At 43.3% G+C, this 21,464-nt stretch overlaps 1 protein-coding gene across 5 annotated transcripts in view; it reads right to left on the reverse strand.

Moving 5' to 3' along the window:
• Positions 1 to 21,464, reverse strand: part of LOC106611370 (neurexin-3a) — an 825,193-nt gene that overhangs the window by 78,321 nt on the left and 725,408 nt on the right. For all 5 annotated transcript variants that reach the window (XM_045723685.1, XM_045723683.1, XM_045723684.1 and 2 more), the window contains 2 exons: positions 4,618 to 4,707; positions 2,262 to 2,569 (listed from right to left, as the gene is read on the reverse strand). In XM_045723685.1, coding sequence (XP_045579641.1) covers positions 2,262 to 2,569; positions 4,618 to 4,707 — 398 coding nt within the window. The remainder of the gene's footprint in view (positions 1 to 2,261; positions 2,570 to 4,617; positions 4,708 to 21,464) is intronic.

The raw sequence follows: 21,464 nt of genomic DNA on the forward strand, positions 1-21,464 counted from the left end.
TCACTTGCTCCAGATTGACCTCCACAGGAAATTCATCCTCGATTAAATTGAAAAAAAAAATAATAATAACAATTTCCCTCCTCTGGCCTCATTTGATATTTTTTATTTGATAGAGTACCTGCAATTGAGCACCACAAGTCACTCAAATTTCCCATTTCTAGTCTCTCTCTCTCTACCTCTCATCTTTCGTTTGTCTGTTTTCTTTTTATCTCCGCTGATGGCCTCTTGATCTGCATATCATTTCCACGTAGTCCAACCAGAGAAAACAGGGTTTGTGACACCTGGCTGAGTTACTACGGTAACATCAACAGTTTTTTTTGTTTTTACTTTTTTGTTGTTTTTAGCGTCCTTTAACATTAGCCACTCCATACCGTATGTCAGAGGCTCTGTAGACGTATGTCTTAATATCTGCACTGCTAGCCACGTCCATATGTTCTCCAGGGAACCTATGAAATGGTTAACGAAATGTGATTATATGGTTTTTACTCAGACAGACTTTTTATTGGTTCCAAGCTGAAATGGGTTTGTAAACTCTGTTGTTTTCAGACAAGCGGCAGGGTAGCCTCGTGGTTAGAGTGTTGGACTAGTAACTGAAAGGTTGCAAGTTCAAATCCCCGAGTGTGCTGACAAGGTACAAATCTTTTGTTCTGCCCCTGAACAAAGCAGTTAACCCACTGTTCCTAGGCCGTCATTGAAAATAAGAATTTGTTCTAAACTGACTTGCCTAGTTAAATAAATAAAAGACAGCCAGAGAGAGTTGGAATGAAGATGTTTTTAGAGTGGGAAGAGGACAACTATACGCAGACACAAATCCAATTCTGCGACGTCCAATTTATCCTCCCATTTTAAATGATTATATAATATCAATGAGAGATAATATAATTCAATGTAATATTTAAATATGTCATATTAATATAGTACTTGATAGATGTGCAGTAGATACACCTATTCAAAGAAGCTGCACAACGTATTTACCTGAATCAAAGCACCAATAACCACAGACCAAACAAACCATCCCAACAGACAACTGACACAGTGGCTGGCTGTGCTTGAAAACCTGCAGAGCTTCTACACACCATTAGTATGCATAACATAAAAAAACCCTAGCACAACTGAACACACCTGGGTTAGCATGGCAGTAACTATGAACAGACATAGACAACAGACCTGGGTTAGTGTGGCAGTAACTATGAACAGACATAGACAACAGACCTGGGTTAGTGTGGCAGTAACTATGAACAGACATAGACAACAGACCTGGGTTAGCGTGGCAGTAACTATGAACAGACATAGACAACAGCTCTGGGTTAGCGTGGCAGTAACTATGAACAGACAGACAACAGACCTGGGTTAGCGTGACAGTAACTATGAACAGACATAGACAACAGACCTGGGTTAGTGTGACAGTAACTATGAACAGACATAGAGACCTGTGTTAGCTTGACAGTAACTATGAACAGACATAGAGACCTGTGTTAGCTTGACAGTAACTATGAACAGACATAGAGACCTGTGTTAGCGTGACAGTAACTATGAACAGACATAGAGACCTGTGTTAGCTTGACAGTAACTATGAACAGACATAGAGACCTGTGTTAGCGTGACAGTAACTATGAACAGACATAGATACCTGGGTTCAAATCAAATTAAAACATAGAAACTTTTGCTCCTGGAGTGCCAGATGGGCCAGATGGATTTGACAGGTATGACAGACAGGCAGGGTTTCTATAGTTTTCTCTTTTCCTGGCCTCATTTAGTGGAAGAAATAAAAGCTTAAAAAAAACTAGTATCTGGGCTAGGTGGTTATTAAGCAAGCAGAGATGATGAAGGGCTAATTCCTCCATCTAGACCACAGGGCCTCTGAGCGTGCCTCTGTCCCAGAGAGAAGGGAGTAGATGGGGCTGTCACGGTCCACTACACACAGCTGTTCAGGGGACATGTATTGTATAGGGAACACAGTCCTCCCCTCTCCTCTTCTCCCCGTTCCCTCCGCTGCCTTCCCCTCTCCTCTCCTCCCCACCCCGCCCCGTCCCCTCTCCTCTTCTCTCCCTCCCCACCCCTCTCCTCCCGTCAACTCTCCTCTCCACTCCGTTCCCTCTGCTGCCATCCCCTCTCCTCCCATCCCCGTACCCCCCCTCCACCCCGTACCTATCCCCTCCGCTCTCCACCCCATCCGCTGCCCTCCCCTCTCCTCCCATCCCCGTACCCCCCTCCGCCCCGTCCCTATCCCCTCTGCTCTCCTCCCCATTCCTGAGCCCTACCTGTATGGTGGGAGAGGAGCGGTGCTTGCGGGTGGTGGTTGTGGACATGGTGGTGGTGGTCTCAATAAAGGTGGTTGATAACTCGGGCGGCTGGGCGGTGGTGCGGGCCGACCCGGCCACGGAGGGCGTGTCACCCACCAACCGGATGCTGCCGTTGATTTTGATGTTGGAGTTGCCCTCGGCGGCCATGTTGAGGACCTTCAGGCCATTGTAGTAGAGGCCGGACAGCTGTCCCTGGAAGGGCCGACTGCGGTCGCTGCCACCGATGGTCACCAAGGCCTGGGTGTTGAATATGGTAAGCTGCCGGCCTAGTGGAGGGAACCAGACAAATAGTCATTCACATCAAGGAATAACAACGAACAGAGCAGCAAAATAAGGTTCCTGTTGTTGAGTTGTTGAGATGTCGTCAGGTCAGAGAATAAATAGAACCTTTGTGACTTTACGGTGTGTGTGTGTGTGTGTGTGTGTGTATTGTGTGTGTGTGTGTGTGTGTGTGTGTGTGTGTGTGTGTGTGTGTGTGTGTGTGTGTGTGTGTGTGTGTGTGTGTGTGTGTGTTCATGTGTGTACGGTAAGTATACGTTTCCATGTGTACTTAAAAGTCCTTAACAATCAAAAGGTCACGAGGAGGTGGGTCGTAAAAAAACATTTATGGTGAAACTATGAACAAAGGTCAACTGAGGAGGCTATAAGTAGCCTGGGATCCAGAAAGCTAACCCAAAATATACAGGGTCAATGCTTCTGGCTATCACTGTAGAAAGGGCATAATGTTGTTATCTGTAATTATGAGACAGTGATGTGAGCTAAGGCTGAGAAAGGAGGAGAGAGAGGGATGGAAAGAAAAGGAGAGGAAAAGGTCAAAGCTTAATGTCCATCTCCTCAAACTGGCCCTTTGGGACGGCGTCTGATCAGCAGTATCTAAAAAGGCTAGAGCTGTTGCCAAAACTATGAAGACAAAGAATGGGTTATGTTTAAAATGCTATGGCTAATGCTGAAGCTAGAAACAGGGGTAAGAGCTGATGTTTAAAATGCTATGGCTAATGCTGAAGCTAGAAACAGGGGTAAGAGCTGATGTTAAAAATGCTATGGCTAATGCTGAAGCTAGAAAACAGGGGTAAGAGCTGATGTTTAAAATGCTATGGCTAATGCTGAAGCTAAAAAACAGGGGTAGGAGCTGATGTTTAAAATGAATAATGATGAAGATAGAAAGAAGGGGAAGGAGCAGATGTTAAAATGGGCTAATCAAGGGCAGGAACCTGATGTTTAAAAGGGCTAATCAGGGGCAATAAGATGTTTAAAAGGGCTAATCAGGGGCAGTAACAAGATGTTTAAAATGGCTAATCAGGGGCAGTAACAAGATGTTTAAAAGGGCTAATAAGGGGCAGGAACCTGATGTTTAAAAGGGCTAATCAGGGGCAATAACAAGATGTTTAAAAGGGCTAATCAGGGGCAGGAAGCTGATGTTTAAAAGGGCTAATCAGGGGCAGGAACCTGATGTTTAAAAGGGCTAATCAGGGGCAGTAACAAGATGTCTAAAAGGGCTAATCAGGGGCAGGAATCAGGGGCAGAAACCTGATGGAGAAAATAAGTACATCACAAGGGGCTGTGAAGTTTCAAATGAGTCAAATCATTTCTAAAATGATATATACATGCCAAATCTAAGTAGTAACACCGATTTAACACATCTTCATAATCTTAAAGTTTAAAACGACAAATGGTAATACTCGACTTAGAAAGTATTGAGTAAATTGTTAACCCGCTAGGAAATCATCCCAGTTTTATGCAGTAATTCTCCAGTTGTATCAACATAGCACTCTGGATAATGAATTAATAAATGAATAAATGATTGTACTTCAAACTATTATTATCTGACTTAATATTTTAGATGTATGACTACATGTTGATTCATCCATTAGAGAGGGATGGAAAGGAAAGGAGAGGAAAAGGTCAAATGTCTCTCTCTCTCTCCTTTACTTAGAAACGTTAAGAATCCTCTTTTGGCGACAGTGCCTTTACTTGTGTTTGAAATGGAATTCAGGTTTAAATGGATGTTAAAGGGACTTTAGGAGATACTCAATTATTATCTTATTTTCGAAGGATTCAGAGTATATGAAATACTATATTATTGTGTAATATTCATTAGCAGTCCATTTAACTGAGTAGAGTGTTTATGAATTATGAATTATCATGGGATTTACATTTTTAATTGTATGTTCGAGTTTGACAAAAGATGTTAGGTCATGTTAAAATCCTTTTTTTGAAGTGGGAAAAGGAGCTACATTTCAGCAGGAAAATACAAAAAGAAAAAGTTCAATGTTGAGTTCAATAGAAGATAATTTTAAAGTTCTGTTAAGTTTACCTTTCTCCTGTAGCCAATCCACTACTGGCCGGGCGTATTTCAACGGGAATTTCTTAGTGGCAATTTCAAGACGTTCATTATCGGTCGTCGCTGTAAAAAACAAAAACATTTTAAACATTAATAAACAGTTTGTCTTTGGCATTTTAACACGTTTTAACACATGTTCACTTCAAACTTTTCTTTTCATGCAAGTATTAAAAAAAATTAATTGCGGGTTAGAATTGCTGTGTTGTTTATGAGATAGCTGAAGGGTTATCAGTAAAAAGATAACAAACATTAAAGTCATTTGCTGCTCTGCTGGACTTCATGACACCTTGTTCGTAGGGGACAGAAGCACCTCTATATTTGTGCATTCAATTAATTTAAACATCGACAAAACACATTTAGAACCGAGGCACCATAAAAAAACGACTTTTGGGATGCTGGGTATTCTAGTATCTTGAAACTCACAGAACAGTTCCACTGCACATTCACCATGCAACCATTCCATATTATTAGCATCCAGTCCATAGGCATTAAGGTGCACTTTGGAACAGGTTGTATCTTAAGTCCTGCCCTGTATCTTCCCATCTTTTCCATCCCCTAATTGAGACCACCACTTCTGCAAGGATAGAGACAGTAGGTAGCTGTGTTTGGGTGTGTGTATGGGTGTGTGTTGTGGGGGTGTCGGGATGTGGGGGTGTGTGTCGCGTGGGTGTATGGGTGTGTGTTGTGTGGGTGAGTGTTGTGTGGGTGTGGGGGTGTGTGTCGTGTGGGTGTGGGTCATGTGGGTGTGGGTCATGTGAGTGTGGGTCGTGTGTGTTGGGTGTGTGTTGTGTGGGTGGGTGTGTGTTGTGTGGGTGGGTGTGTGTTGTGTGGGTGTGGGGGTGTGTGTCGTGTGGTTGTGTGTTGTGTGGGTGTGGGTCGTGTGTGTGTGGGGGTGTGTGTTGGGTGTGTGTTGTGTGGGTGGGTGGGTGTTGTGTAGGGGTGTGTGTTGTGTGAGTGTGTGTGTGGGGGTATGTGTTGAGTGGGTGTGTGTTTGTGTTTGTCATGCTCTTTACCTCGCCCGCTGAAATGGGAGCCTCATTCTGGAAGATTTACCCTCAGTATCTCCAGGAGACAATGGCAGCCCGGGTCCTTTATCTGGCAATCCGCACCTCTCTTATTTAATCGCAGGATTAGATGCCCGGCTCATACTGGAAGGCTTATCTCTCTCCCTCCCTCCCTCCCTCCTTCCATCCATCCCTCCTTCCCTCCCTCCATCCCTTCATCCATCCCTCCGTTTCCCGCAGCCCCCCAGTAGAGATTTATAGGGGTGTGAGATTCGGTTTTCGATAGCAGTAATTGTGTTTGGCTTGTAGGGTACACCAGTATTTATCCCACACCTAGAGACGGCCCAATCACCTAGAGATGACCCCATCACATAGAGACGACCCCATCACCTAGAGACGACCCCATCACCTAGAGATGACCCTATCATCTAGAGACGAACCCATCACCTAGAGACGACCCCATCACCTAGAGACGAACCCATCACCTAGAGATGACCCCATCACCTAGAGACGACCTTTTATTCTGTGCAGATAAAGGTGGCCCAAGGTATTTCTTATCCAAACACAGCCGCTCCCCCGGTCTTTCACTGTCTCTCTCCCTTTCTCTCACTCTCTCTCTCCCTTTCTCTCACTCTCTCTCTCCCTTTCTCTCACTCTCTCTCCCTTTCTCTCACTCTCTCTCTCCCTTTCTCTCACTCTCTCTCTCCCTTTCTCTCACTCTCTCTCTCCCTTTCTCTCACTCTCTCTATGTATTGTCAGGTTTTCTGTCTGTGACAGCGAAGCGTCCATGTTGTGAACCGTTCTGCAGTGCGGCAGGCAGCATCAAAGGTCTCAACATGGACCACCGCATTGCTGTCATCCTGCCCATGGACACGGAAGACAACTCGGAACCCGAGAACAGGGCAGATTTTCCCGGGCGCAGAGGTCCACCGGAGACTCCTCCTTATCGTCTGCCAGACAGAGCCGTAAGCCGCCAGACCTGACAATCAATCTGATCACTCCTGATAGGAGGTCAGTTCTCCCTACTTGTCATGTTCTGAGACACCGGCTTGATGCAGTTTGCAAGTCAAAGGGGAGAAACAGGTCTGAGAGGCAGGCTGTATCGTTCCCTTCCCTCGTCTCCATTGTGTGTTGAGCCAGTTGCAGAAAGCTTAAGGGAAAATAAACCTGCGACGTTGCGACTATCACAGGATGGCTCAGACGAAGCACAGCCTCATTCACGTGAAACAGGATGGGCCTGTGCAAATGAAAGCAATCGTCTTCAAACACGCAGTGTGGCTTCTGAATGCAGCTCCTGATAAGCTAGGAGGAGGTGCAGTGTGGCTTCTGAATGCAGCTCCTGATAAGCTTGGAGGAGGTGCAGTGTGACTTCTGAATGCAGCTCCTGATAAGCTAGGAGGAGGTGCAGTGTGGCTTCTGAATGCAGCTCCTGATAAGCTTGGAGGAGGTGCAGTGTGACTTCTGAATGCAGCTCCTGATAAGCTAGGAGGAGGTGCAGTGTGGCTTCTGAATGCAGCTCCTGATAAACTAGGAGGAGGTGCAGTGTGGCTTCTGAATGCAGCTCCTGATAAGCTAGGAGGAGGTGCAGTGTGGCTTCTGAATGCAGCTCCTGATAAGCTAGGAGGAGGTGCAGTGTGGTTTCTGAATGCAGCTCCTGATAAGCTAGGAGGAGGTGAATTGCCTATTTCAAGGCAATTTGCCGCAGAGTATTTCTTCTCTTTTCCTTTTCTCTCTTCACCACAACAAGCCGGACTCTGGCAGTAGATCCCTATCTCTCTAGCTATACCTCACAGATAAGAAAATGTTCAGAGGCAACCAACCACTGTTTGGAGTGGTTTGACTGTTTTAGTACTACCTGAACAGAACGAGTGGTTCCTAGTGAATACTGAAAAATCCTAAAAGGGAGGGAAGGAACATTGTAAAGGTTTCCTATAAGAGTTAGTCATTGGGACAGGAGATTTGCCTGACTATAGGACCTGGCCAGAAACAACGCTGACACTGGCTACATGACAGTCTTATTCAGTAATCTAGTCCTCAAAAGATTTGCTTGTCTCTGAACCCTAAAACGTAGAAACAGACGTTCCTTCTATGTACTCTCTATTCTCACAAATGGCTTCTTATAGCCTTGACATGGTACATTATCATAATTAAGTGATCAAAATCCTTTGTCCCCCCAAAAAATAAACAGCTGTTGGCTCTGTTCACCAGGGGAGAACAATTGCCCTCTCTCATTGGCTCTGTTCACCAGGGGAGAACCACAGCCCCCTCTCATTGGCTCTGTTCACCGGGGGAGAACCACAGGCCCCCTCTCATTGGCTCTGTTCACCAGGGGAGAACCACAGCCCCCTCTCATTGGCTCTGTTCACCAGGGGAGAACCACAACCCCCTCTCATTGGCTCTGCACACCAGGGGAGAACAACTGCCCCCTCTCATTGGCTCTGTACACCAAGGGAGAACAACAGCCCCCTCTCATTGGCTCTGCACACCAGGGGAGAACAACTGCCCCCTCTCATTGGCTCTGTACACCAGGAGAGAACCACAGCCCCCTCTCATTGGCTCTGTACACCAGGGGAGAACCACAGCGCCCTCTCATTGGCTCTGCACACCAGGGGAGAACTGCCCCCTCTGATTGGCTCTGTACACCAGGGGAGAACCACAGACCCCTCTGATTGGCTCTGTACACCAGGGGAGAACAACTGCCCCCTCTGATTGGCTCTGTACACCAGGGGAGAACTGCCCCCTCTCATTGGCTCTGTACACCAGGGGAGAACAACTGCCCCCTCTGATTGGCTCTGTACAGCAGGGGAGAACTGCCCCCTCTGATTGGCTCTGTACACCAGGAGAGAACCATAGCCCCCTCTGATTGGCTCTGTACACCAGGGGAGAACTGCCCCCTCTTTTAAAAGCCATGAAGTTCAAGGCTAACCGGGGATACTGCAGGATGTTCTTTTCAGAAAGCATAATCCCCCTTAAAAATTACATTAAAATGGCAATTTGGGGCCAATATTAGTGTATATATTGCTTTGTTCAGAGACAATCAGTGTACCAATGTTTGCTTCAAATATACTAAATATATGTAGGATGACGGTACTCTCAGAACCACCTCTTCTTGTGATAAGGAGGGGGAAGCTATTCACACTCATGCACACACCCAGAAATGAGTGTTCTACTGAGCCGAAAGGGAGAAAATGAAGTTTAAAGTACTACATTATGTAGCTGAGCCTTTTTGTAATGATGTTCGCTGAGAGTCGGGAAGCAAGTTCAGGGAGTGTTCTAATAAAATAAACGGAACATGATACAAAACAAGAACCTCGAACAACGCACAGACATGAAACAGAAACAATGACGCCTGGTGAATGGAACCAAACGGAGTGACATATATATATATAGGGCAGGTAATCAAGGACGTGATTACAGTTGCGCGTAACGATAGTGACAGGTGTTGAGTCATAACCTGGTGACCTAGAGGCCGGAGAGGGAGCACACGTGACACTTTTGGGAGAATAGGAATGAGAATAATCGAAGGATAACTCTATTAAATGGCTCAGAATAATATGTGAATTGGATTCCAGACTGAAAAATGTGGGAATTGGAATCCAAACTCAGAATAATATGGCAATGAGAAGAGAGACTCTGAATAATATGGGAATTAGAGTCCAGACTGAATAATATGGGAATTAGAGTCCAGACTGAATAATATGGGAATGAGAGGGGAGACTCAGAATAATATGGGAATTATAGGAGAGACTCGGAATAATATGGGATTTATAGGCATGAAAGGGAATGGAAAGAGAGAAGTAGATTTTCAAAATGTAGATAGAGGTCCAAGAATCACTAAGTAGAGGGCTTAGCTGATCATATGTTGTATAACTTTTGTATAATGATGTGTTTTAGAGTATACTGTTTCTTCTGTTTAAATAAGCAATATGCGGGAATAGCTCCTCCATTTCCTGGTTGCTAAAATTCTAATTTTTCACCTTATTTCAGTTTATGTGATAAAACAAACAGTCATTTTGTAGAGAATCATTGTATCATCTAAACTATTGTGAAATATATTTTCCATAATCCAAAATATTGTATTTTCAACAACACAACAATGCAACTGACACAACGGCACAACAACACAGCAGCACTACATACACAACACCACTACAGACACACCAACACAACTGACACAACAACACAACACCACTACGGACACAACAACACAACGGCACTACGGACACAACAACACAACAACACTACGGACACAACAACACTACGGACACAACAACACAACAACACTATGGACACAACAACACAACACCACTACGGACACAACAACACAACAACACTACGGACACAACAACACAACGGCACTACAGACACAACGACACAAAAACATAACACTACGGATATAACAACACAACAACACTATGGATACAGCAACACAACGCAACAACACTATGGACACAACAACACAACCACAGAACAGGAGGTCATTCTAAGCTCCACAATGAACCATAATTCAATCAGTAATGTGACACAACACTAATACAATACCAACAAAAAACTACTGAACAACAACCAAACAGGATAATTAATGAGCTAACATGAGCTAACAACGAGGTAAATCCGGCATTTTTCTAGATTGTCCAAAGATTATCTGTGTTCACAATGATGACAATCCTTTCCATGTCCAAATTTCATGTCATAACAAGAGCAGATGAGAAAAGCGAGAAGAAAGTCATGAAAAACATTTTCAAATTGGAATGTGCAAGTATCCATAAGGTCAGAGATGAGCCTGTCCATGTCTTTTCCATTAAGAGCAGACAGCAGAATGTTCTTGAGAAATTGTTCACCACATGCCGTCCCAGCAGGTGCCCCGACGCCACCAACATTATCCAGTGATTTGACTGCCACACACGGGGACCCTGGCCACCGTAACCCGGGTAACAGGACAGAACAGCCCAATGGCAGAGGTAATTGTCAACCATTTTCCCCGCTGCCGCTGGCTACTGAGGCCTGAAGGGGAGGCTGAGGCCAACATAGAGACACCATCATGCATTACACATCCTAGTCTGCATGGCACTGGCCTCACAAAGGCCATGTACAGTATGTCCTTAGTAAAATAATATTACACCGAATATATACGAGTATACACAATTACGTTTCTACTGAAGTTTACTGTTGGGAAAATACACAGTCTTACTCAAAGATAGCTAAAATGTCAACTCCAAACCGGCGATTATACTTTCCATGGATTTCCAGCATTCAGACAGTATTCATAAACACCTCTAAAGTATGTGAGTGTTGTCGTGGGAATTGACCATAGTTGTATCTATGGCTGCCTAATTGACTTCATTTTTTAAATTTGTTGCCATGTCTATGGTCACACTCAGGTTTTTCTCTGTGTGTTTTCCAGAGCTTTGCCTCTGTTTGCAGATGTCCTCCTTGTCCTTGTCTGAAGATGTCCTAATTGTCCCTGTCTGAAAATGTCCTCATTGTCCCTGTCTGAAAATGTCCTCATTGTCCCTGTCTGTGCTTATTGTCCCTGTCTGAAGGTGTCCTCATTGTCCCTGTCTGTGCTTATTGTCCCCATCTGAAGGTGTCCTCATTGTCCCTGTCTGTGCTTATTGTCCCTGTCTGAAGGTGTCCTCATTGTCCCTGTCTGTGCTTATTGTCCCCGTCTGAAGGTGTCCTAATTGTCCCTGTCTGAAAATGTCCTCATTGTCCCTGTCTGAAAATGTCCTCATTGTCCCTGTCTATGCTTATTGTCCCTGTCTGAAGGTGTCCTCATTGTCCCTGTCTGTGCTTATTGTCCCTGTCTGAAGGTGTCCTCATTGTCCCTGTCTGTGCTCATTGTCCCTGTGTGAAGGTGTCCTCATTGTCCCTGTCTGAAGGTGTCCTCATTGTCCCTGTCTGAAGGTGTCCACATTGTCCCTGTCTGAAGGTGTCCTCTTTGACTCTGTTCTCTCCTTCACACTTTCTCCCAGCTCTCTTTTACTCTGATCCTCAATCCTGATCAAAAATATAAACGCAACAATTTCAAAGATTTTACTGAGTTACAGTTCGCATAAGGAAACCATTCAATTGAAATACATTTATTAGGCTCTAATCTATGGATTTCACATGATTGGGAATGCAGATATGCATCTTACCTTGAAAAAAAGGTAGTGGCATGGATCAGAAAGCCAGTCAGTATCTGGTGTGACCACAAGATACTGACAGTTTGTTTTGGCTCATGCAGCACATGAGCATAGAACTGATCAGACTGTTAATTGTGGCCTGTGAAAATGTTGTCCCACTCCTCTTCAATGGCTGTACAAAGTTTCTGGATATTGGTGGGAACTGGAACATGCTGTCGTACACGTCGATCCAGAGCATCCCAAACATGCTCAATGGGTGACTTGTCTGGTGAGTATGCAGGCAATGGAAGAACTGGGATATGTTCAGCTTCCAGGAATTGTGTACAGATGATAGCGACATCGGGCCGTGCATTATCATGCTGAAACATGAGGTGACGGCGGCGGATGAATGGCACAACAACGGGCCTCAGGGTCTCGTCACAGTATCTCTGTGCATTCAAATTGCCATTGATAAAATGCAAGTGTGTTCGTTGTCCGTAGTTTATGCCTGCCCCATACCATAACCCAACGCCATGGGACAGTCTGTTCACTATGATGACATAAGCAAACCGCTCGCCCACACAACGCCATACACGCTGTTTGCCATCTGCCCGGTACAGTTGAAACCAGGATTCATCCGTGAAGAGCACACTTCTCCAGTGTGCCAGTGGCCATCAAAGTTGAGAATCTGCAAACTGAAGTCGGTTATGATGCCAATCTGCATTCCGGTCCAACACCCAAGTTTGGACGAGGAGCATGCAGATGCTTGTGCAAACCCACAGGTTCATCAGCTGTCCGGGTGCTTGTCTCAGACTTTCCCAGAGGTGAAGATGCCGGATATGGAGGTCCTGTGCTGGCATGGTTACACGTGGTCTGCGGTTGTGAGGCCGGTTGGACATACTGCCAAATTCTCTAAAACAACGTTGGAGGCGGTTTATGGTAGAGAAATTAACATTCAACTCTCTGGTAACAGCTCTTGTGGACATTCCTGCAGTCAGTATGCTAATTGCACATTCCCTCAAAACTTGAGACATTTGTGGCATTGTGTTGTGTGACAAAACTGCACATTTTAGGTACCCCTGTGTAATGATCATGCTATTTCTTGATATGACACACTCCCTTTTCTGGCATTAGCTGATTGGGTATCAGTGAGTCACCCTAACCTCCTCTCGCTGAGATATGTAAATTAGATGGCACCTGTGTTTACAGGTAAGGTGTCACTAGCAATGTGTTAGTCATTCTCACGCCCACTGCCCTTCTTCTGAAGATGTGCAAAAACAAAGCCTTTTCACATTGTTACTCGAACACACAACGGTATATGCGCTAATTCAGAGAGAGAGAGAGAGAGAGAGAGAGAGAGAGAGAGAGAGAGAGACTTAGTATTTTTTTTTAAGTATTTTTTTAAATGGACTCTAACAGATGGCCTATGAGAGTAAGGCTAAGTGGACAGACACACTACGTTCAGTTTGGTCTCAATCAGAATCTTGGCAGTGTTCCTGAATACTCCTGGAAAAGCGCTCATCATCTGAGAATGGCTCCTGGCCCAAACAGTAATGAAGGTCATGAGCAATAGTGTCCCTTTTTATGCATGGGTCAGCAGGTGTCAGTTAATCCCTTAGCTTCCATCTGAGACCACTGACATGGTGGAGAGATCAGAGTCTTTCAAAGCCAGCCATAGACAAATTGTACGTACACTATGCAGGAGTTTACATCAAGTTTAACATAATCCTATTCTATTGAGTCGACGTCCATATCGATAACTATGACATCATTTAGAACACCAAGTTATGATAAGTGACGATCCTTCTAGACATTTGTAAACCACTAGTATTAATGGAGGGTACACTCACATCCTGTACCAACCTACTAGAAGCAGCTTGCTTACGAAAACAATGGTGTGTAAAAGTTTTGTATTCTAGTTTTATATTACACGTTTCTATTGGAGCTTCGACCCTTAATTCCCTCTACTTTCTAAAGCCTAGAGCCTCTGGTGAAATAAGCAGTAGTATGTGCCCTTCCCTCCTCTGGTAAACGGTTGAGAGGTCAGCCGTAATAGCTAGGCAATCACAGAGTTTGTGATAGAGCTGCCAAGGATACATTAAGGATTAATACTTCCAAGCATTAAGAAAATATAAAGCACAGATGTTTGGCGCAGTTACCGCTGAACACCTTGGTCCATTTACCCGTCTTTAGATTGAATAAGCTTTATAGTCCCCAAAGCGGCACATGAAAAAGTTGAACTTTACAGTCTGCTACTGTAGATGGCTGTAAATGGCTGTTTATGTTAGAGAGGCATTAAATGTCGACCTTAAAAACACCAGGGAAAACAAAGACGAAGCATCCTTTGGAAGTATGAGACAAACAGTGACAATAAGCACTAAACTTTACCAATGAGGTTTGATGCTTGAGACAGGGTGTCCTAAAATGGATACCGTACCCTATGTCAGATTAGGTTGGTCACTCAGAGTTCACGGGAAACATTTTAGGACAGTATAATCATTTTTTATTTACATTTTTATTTCACCTTTATTTAACCAGGTAAGCTAGTTGAGAACGAGTTCTCATTTACAACTGCGACCTGGCCAAGATAAAGCAAAGCAGTGCGACACAAACAACAACACAGAGTTACACATGGAATAACCTGTTAGGGCTAGGGGGCAGTATTGACACGGCTGGATAAAAAAACATACCCGATTTAATCTGGTTACCACTCCTACCCAGTAACTAGAATATGCATATACTTATTAAATATGGATAGAAAACACCCTAAATTTTCTAAAACTGTTTGAATGGTGTCTGTGAGTATAACAGAACTCAAATGGCAGGTCAAAACCTGAGAGATTCCTTTACAGGAAGTGGCCTGTCTGGCCATTTCTTGAACTTCTTTTCCATCTCTATCATTTACTAAGGATCTCTGCTCTAACGTGACACTTCCCACGTCGTCCATAGGCGCTCAGAGCCCGGGAAAAAACAGAATGTCGTCATTCCAGCCCCAGGCTGAAACACATTATCGCCTTTCTCAAGTGGCCGATCAAGGGACACTGGGCTTATGCTCGTGACCCCGACCGCCCCCGCCTTTGGGATTTTTTCCTCTGTTTGCCGAAAAGAAGATTCCCTGTCGGAATATTATCGCTTTTCTACGAGAAAAATGTCGTAAAAATTGATTTTAAACAGCGGTTGACATGCTTCGAAGTACGGTAATGGAATATTTAGAATTTTATTGTCACGAATTGCGCCATGCGCGCGACACTTCTTTACTATTTCGGATAGTGTCTGGAACGCACGAACAAAACGCCGCTATTCGGATATAACGATGGATTATTTTGGACCAAACCAACATTTGTTATTGAAGTAGCAGTCCTGGGTGTGCATTCTGACGAAGACAACAAAAGGTAATGAAACTTTTATAATAGTAAATATGATTATGGTGAGTGCTAAACTTGCCGGGTGTCTAAATAGCGAGCCCGTGATGCCTGGGCTATGTAATTAGAATATTGCAAAATGTGCTTTCACCAAAAAGCTATTTTAAAATCGGACATATCGAGTGCATAGAGGAGGTCTGTATCTATAATTCTTAAAATAATTGTTATGCTTTTTGTGAATGTTTATCGTGAGTAATTTAGTAAAATGTTAGCGAATTCCCCGGAAGTTTGCGGGGGTATGCTAGTTCTGAACGTCACATGCTAATGTAAAAAGCTGGTTTTTGATATAAATATGAACTTGATTGAACAAAACATGCATGTATTGTATAACATAATGTCCTAGGGTTGTCATCTGATGAAGATCATCAAAGGTGAGTGCTGCATTTAGCTGTCTTCTGGGTTTTGGTGACATTATATGCTGGCTTGAAAAATGGGTGTCTGATTATTTCTGGCTTGGTACTCTGCTGACATAATCTAATGTTTTGCTTTCGTTGTAAAGCCTTTTTGAAATCGGACAGTGTGGTTAGATTAACGAGAGTCGTGTCTTTAAATGGCTGTAAAATAGTCATATGTTTGAGAAATTGAAGTAATAGGATTTTTAAGGTTTTGAAAATCGCGCCACAGGCTGGCAGTGGCTGTTACGTAGATGGGACGCAAGCGTCCCACCTAGCCCATAGAGGATAAACAAGCGTACAGTCAATAACACAATATAAAAAAAAGTAAGTGTATATACACTGTGTGCAAATGGCGTGAGGAGGTAAGGCAATAAATAGGCCATAGTAGCGAAATAATTACATTTTAGCAAATGAACACTGGAGTGATAGATGAGCAGATGGTGATGTGCAAGTAGAAATACGGGTGTGCAAAAGAGAAGAAAAGTAAATAAAAACAATATCGACATGAGGTGGGTGGGTTATTTACAGGTGGGCTATGTACAGCTGCAGCGATCGGTTAGCTGCCCAGATAGCTGATGTTTAAAGTTAGTGAGGGACATATAAGTCTCCAGCTTCAGCGATTTTTGCAATTCGTTTCAGTCATTGGCAGCAGAGAACTGGAAGGAAAGGCGACCAAAGGTTGTGTTGGCTTTGGGGATGACCAGTGAGATATACCTGCTGGAGCGCGTGCTACGGGTGGGTGTTGTTATTGTGACCAGTGAGCTGAGATAAGGCGGAGCTTTACCTGGCATAGACTTATAGATGACCTGGAGCCGATTCAACACTTTTCTGTCTGTAATTTGAAAGAATGTATTACCATGTTAGAAACAATTTGCTGGGTCCCGTTCCCTTAAATATCTGATAAGACCAACCAGTCTCTAACCCAACTCTCACCTCCTCCTATGTCCTAGACCTTATTCAAACTGCAAATGAACCCAGAGAATCTAGGTCCTCGACGGTAGCAAACACTTTACATTAATATCATTTAGCAGACTCTTATCCAGAGAGTGACTTACAAAGTCACTACCCTAATACCATCTACAGTAGCAGTGTCAGCCCATCTAGTTTCAGCCCATCCAGTGTCAGCCCATCTAATGTCAGCCCATCTAGCGTCAGCCCATCTAGTGTCATGGCTGTCACTGAGTGACTGAGAAATCAGTGAGCCCATCAACAACACAAAGGTCTGGCCATTCATTTTATGTGCCTACTTTGGCTGATTGTCACAGTATAGAAGTCCTTGATTCAGGCACATACTCTCAAACATTTTAAGTGTCATTTCAAGTTCCCCAGTGCTCTGCCCTAAGAAGCAATTCGATTGTAAATGATCCCACGTTAGTTATTGGGGTCAAATTTGTCGCCACTTTTGTGGATTGGGTTGATAGGTCCTTGGTTCCAAATATTGGGGAAGATGCCTGAACTGAGGATTATATTAAAGAGTTTAAGTTTAGCCAATTGGAATTTGTGGTCTGTATATTTTATCATTTCATTTAGGATACCATAAACACCACAGGCCTATTTGGGTTGGAGGGTTTGTACATTGTCCTGTAGTTCATTCAATGTAATTGTAGAATCCAGTACATTCTGATTTGCAATTGACCATGTATATATTTTTGCTGTTTGTTCTTTGTTTTACAGTGCCTTGTGAAAGTATTCACCCCCTTGGCATTTTTCCTACAACCTGGAATTAAAATATATTTTTTTGGGGGGGGTTGTATCATTTGATTTACACAACATGCCTACTACTTTGAAGACGCAAAATATTTTTTATTGTGAAAAAAACAAGAAAGACAAAAAAACAGAAAACTTGAGAGTGCATAACTATTCATCCCCCCAAAGTCAATACTTTGTAGAGCCACCTTAAGCAGCAATTACAGCTGCAAGTCTCTTGGTGTATGTCTCTATAAGCTTGGCACATCTAGCCACTGGGATTTTTGCCATTCTTCAAGTCAAAATTGCTCCAGCGTCATCAAGTTGGATGTGTTCTTACTGGTGAACAGCAATCTTTAAGTCATACCACAGATTCTCAATTGGATTGAGGTCTGGGATTTGACTAGGCCATTCCAAGACATTTAAATGTTTCCCCTTAATAATCGAGTGTTTCTTTAGCAGTATGCTTAGGGTCATTGTCCTGCCGGAAGGTGAACTTCCGTCCCAGTCTCAAATCTCAGGAAGACTGAAATTCAAGAATTTCCCTGTATTTAGCACCATCCATCATTCCTTCAAATCTGACCAGTTTCCCAGACCTTGCCGATGAAAAACATCCCCACAACACGACGCTGCCACCACCATGCTTCACTGTGGGGATGTTGTTCTCGGGGTGAGGAGAGGTGTTGGTTTTGTGCCAGACATAGCGTTTTCCTTGATGGCCAAAAAACTACATTTTAGTCTCATCTGACCAGAGAACCTTGTTCCATATGTTTGGGGTCTCCCACATGCCATTTGGCAAACACCAAATGTGTTTGCTTATTTTTTTGCTTTAAGCAATGGCTTTTTTTCTGGCCACTCTTCCGTAAAGCCCTGGTCCTATGGACAGATACTACAATCTCCGCCTTGACATTTTGCAGCTCCTTCAGGGTTATCTTAGGTCACTTGTTGCCTCTCTGATTAATGTCCTCCTTGCCTGGTCCGTGAGTTTTGGTGGGCGGGCCTCTCTTGGCAGGTTTGTTGTGCTGCCATATTCTTTCCATTTTTAATAATGGATTTAATGGTGTTCCGTGGGATGTTCAAAATGTCAGATATTTTTTTATAACCCAACTCTGATTTGTACTTCACCACAACTTTGTTGCTAACCTGTTTTGAGAGCTCCTTGGTCTTCATGGTGCCGCTTGCTTGGTGGTGCCCCTTGCTTAGTGGTGTTGCAGACTTTGGGGCCTTTCAGAACAGGTGTATATATACTGAGATCATGTGACAGATCATGTGACACGTAGATTTCACACAGGTGTACTTTATTTAACTAATTATGTGACTTCTGAAGGTAATTGGTTGCAGCAGATCTAATTTAGGGGCTTCGTAGCAAAGTGTGTGAATACATATGCATGCACCACTTTTCCGTTTAAAAAACAAATAATTATATAGTTTTTTGAAACAAGTTATTTTTTACATTTCACTTCACCAATTTGGACTTTTTATGTATGTCCATTACATGAAATCCAAACAAAAATCTGTTAAAATTGCAGGTTGTAATGCAACAAAATAGGAAAAACGCCAAGGGGGGTGAATACTTTTGCAAGGCAATGTATCAAATAAAATAAAATGTATTCATAAAGCCCTTCTTACATCAGCTGATATCTCAAAGTGCTGTAAAGAAACCCAGCCTAAAACCACAAACAGCAAGCAATGCAGGTGTAGAAGCACGGTAGCTAGGAAAAACTCCCTAGAAAGGCCAGAACCTAGGAAGAAACCTAGAGAGGAACCAGGCTATGAGGGGTGGCCAGTCCTCTTCTGGCTGTGCCGGGTGGAGATTATAACAGAACATGGCCAAGATGTATTGCCAAAAAGATTGGAGAAGTGGTTTTTCCACATTTTTTTTTGTTTTGGACAGATAACTCTATGTGTTTTTGTCAGTTAACAGCAGACTCATACATTTCCTTAGTGAAAACAAATGTACTGAGCAAATGTCAAATTGGCTTTTTACCAAATAACAGACCACATATTCACCCTGCACACCCTAATTGAGAAACAAACCAAAACAAAGTCTTCTTTTCCTTTGTTGATTTCAATAAAGCTTTTGACTCAATTTGGCATGAGGGTCTGCTATACAAATAGATGGAAAGCGATGTTGGAGGAAAAGCATATGACAGTATGAAATCCATGTACACAAACAACAAGTGTGCAACTAAAATTGGCAAAAAACACACACATTTCTTTTCATAGGGCTGTGGGGTGAGACATGGATAAAGCTTGAGCCAAACCCTCTTCACCATATATATCAACGAATTGGCAAGGGCACTAGAACAGTCTGCAGCACCTGGCCTCCTACCTGGCCTCACCGGCCTCACAAGAATCTGAAGTCAAATGTCTACTGTTTGCTGTTGATCTGGTGCTTCTCTCCCCAACCTAGTAGGGCCTACAGCAGCACCTAGGTCTTCTGCACAGATTCTGTCAGACCTGGGCCCTAACATTAAATCTTAGTAAGACAAAAATAATGGTGTTCCAAAAAAGGTCAAGTTGCCAGGGCCACAAATACAAATTCTATCTAGACACCGTTGCCCTAGACCACACAAACAACTATACCTACCTCGGCCTAAACATCAGCGCCACAGGTAACTTCCACAATGCTGTGAACGATCTGAAAGAGGGGTGTTCTACGCCATCAAAAGGAAAATATAATTCGACATCCCAATTACGATCTGGCTAAAAATACTTGAGTCAGTTATAGAACCCATTGCCCTTTAAGGTTGTGAGGACTGGGGTCCGCTCACCAACCAAGAATTCACAAAATGGCACAAACACCAAATTGAGACTCTCCATGTAGAATTCTGCAAAAACATCCTCTGTGTAGAACGTAAAACATCAAATAATGCATGCAGAGCAGAATTTGTCCGATACCCGCTATTTACCAAAATCCAGAAAAGAGCCGTTAAATTCTACAACCACCTAAAAGGAATTGATTCCCAAACCTTCAATAACAAAGCCATCACCTACAGAGAGATTAACCTAGAGAAGAGTCCCCTAAGCATGCTTGTCCTGGGTCTCTGTTCACAAACACAAACAGACTCCACAGAGCCCCAGGACAGCAACAGCAACACAATTAGACCCAACCAAATGATGAGAAAACAAAAAGATATTTACTTGACACATCGGAAAGAATTGACCAAAAAACTAAGCAAACTGGAATGCTGTTTGGCCCTAAACAGAGAATACACAGTGGCAGAATACCTGGCCACTGTGACTGACCCAAAATTAAGGAAAGCCTTGACTATGTACAGACTCAGTGAGTATAGCCTTGCTATTGAGAGAGGCCGCCGTAGGCAGACCTGGCTCTCAAGAGAAAACAGGCTATGTGGACACTGCCCACAAAATGAGGTTCCTAACCTTCTGCCAAATGTATGACCATATTAGAGACACATTTTCCCTCAGAATACACAGATCCACAAAGAATTTGAAAACAAATTCAATGTCGATAAACTCACATATCTATTAGGTGAAATATCACAGTGTGCAGTCACATCAGCAAGAGTTTTGACATGTTACCACAAGAAAAAGGCAACCAGTGAAGAACAAACACCATTTTAAATATAAGCCATATTTATGTTTATTTATTTTTCCCTTTTCTACTGTAACTATTTGCACATCACTACAACCATGTATATTGACATAATATGACATTTGAAATGTCTTTAATATTTTGGAACTTCTGTGAATGTAATGTTTACTGTTCATTTTTTAAAGTTAATTTCACTTTTCTTTTTCACTTGCTTTTGCAATGTAAACATATGTGTTTCTCTCTGTGTGTGTGTGTGTGTGTAGAGAGAGAGAGAGAGAGAGAGAGAGAGAGAGAGAGAGAGAGAGAGAGAGAGAGAGAGAGAGAGAGAGAGAGAGAGAGAGAGAGAGAGAGAGAGAGAGAGAGAGAGAGAGAGAGAGAGAGAGAGAGAGAGAGAGAGAGAGAGAGAGAGAGAGAGAGAGAGAGAGAGAGAGAGAGAGAGAGAGAGAGAGAGAGAGAGAGAGAGAGAGAGAGAGAGAGAGAGAGAGAGAGAGAGAATGCCGCCTGCAATGCCAGGGTTGTGGGTTAGATTCCCAACAGGAGACCAGTACAAAAAAGTATGAAAATGTATGCACTGACTAATGTAGAAGAAAGAGAGAAATGTATTTTTAAAAGGTACACTGCACTGTTACTGTACTCAACACAGGAAG

The sequence above is a fragment of the Salmo salar genome, chromosome ssa09 (genome assembly GCF_905237065.1).
Source record: "Salmo salar chromosome ssa09, Ssal_v3.1, whole genome shotgun sequence".
NCBI lineage: Eukaryota > Metazoa > Chordata > Actinopteri > Salmoniformes > Salmonidae > Salmo > Salmo salar.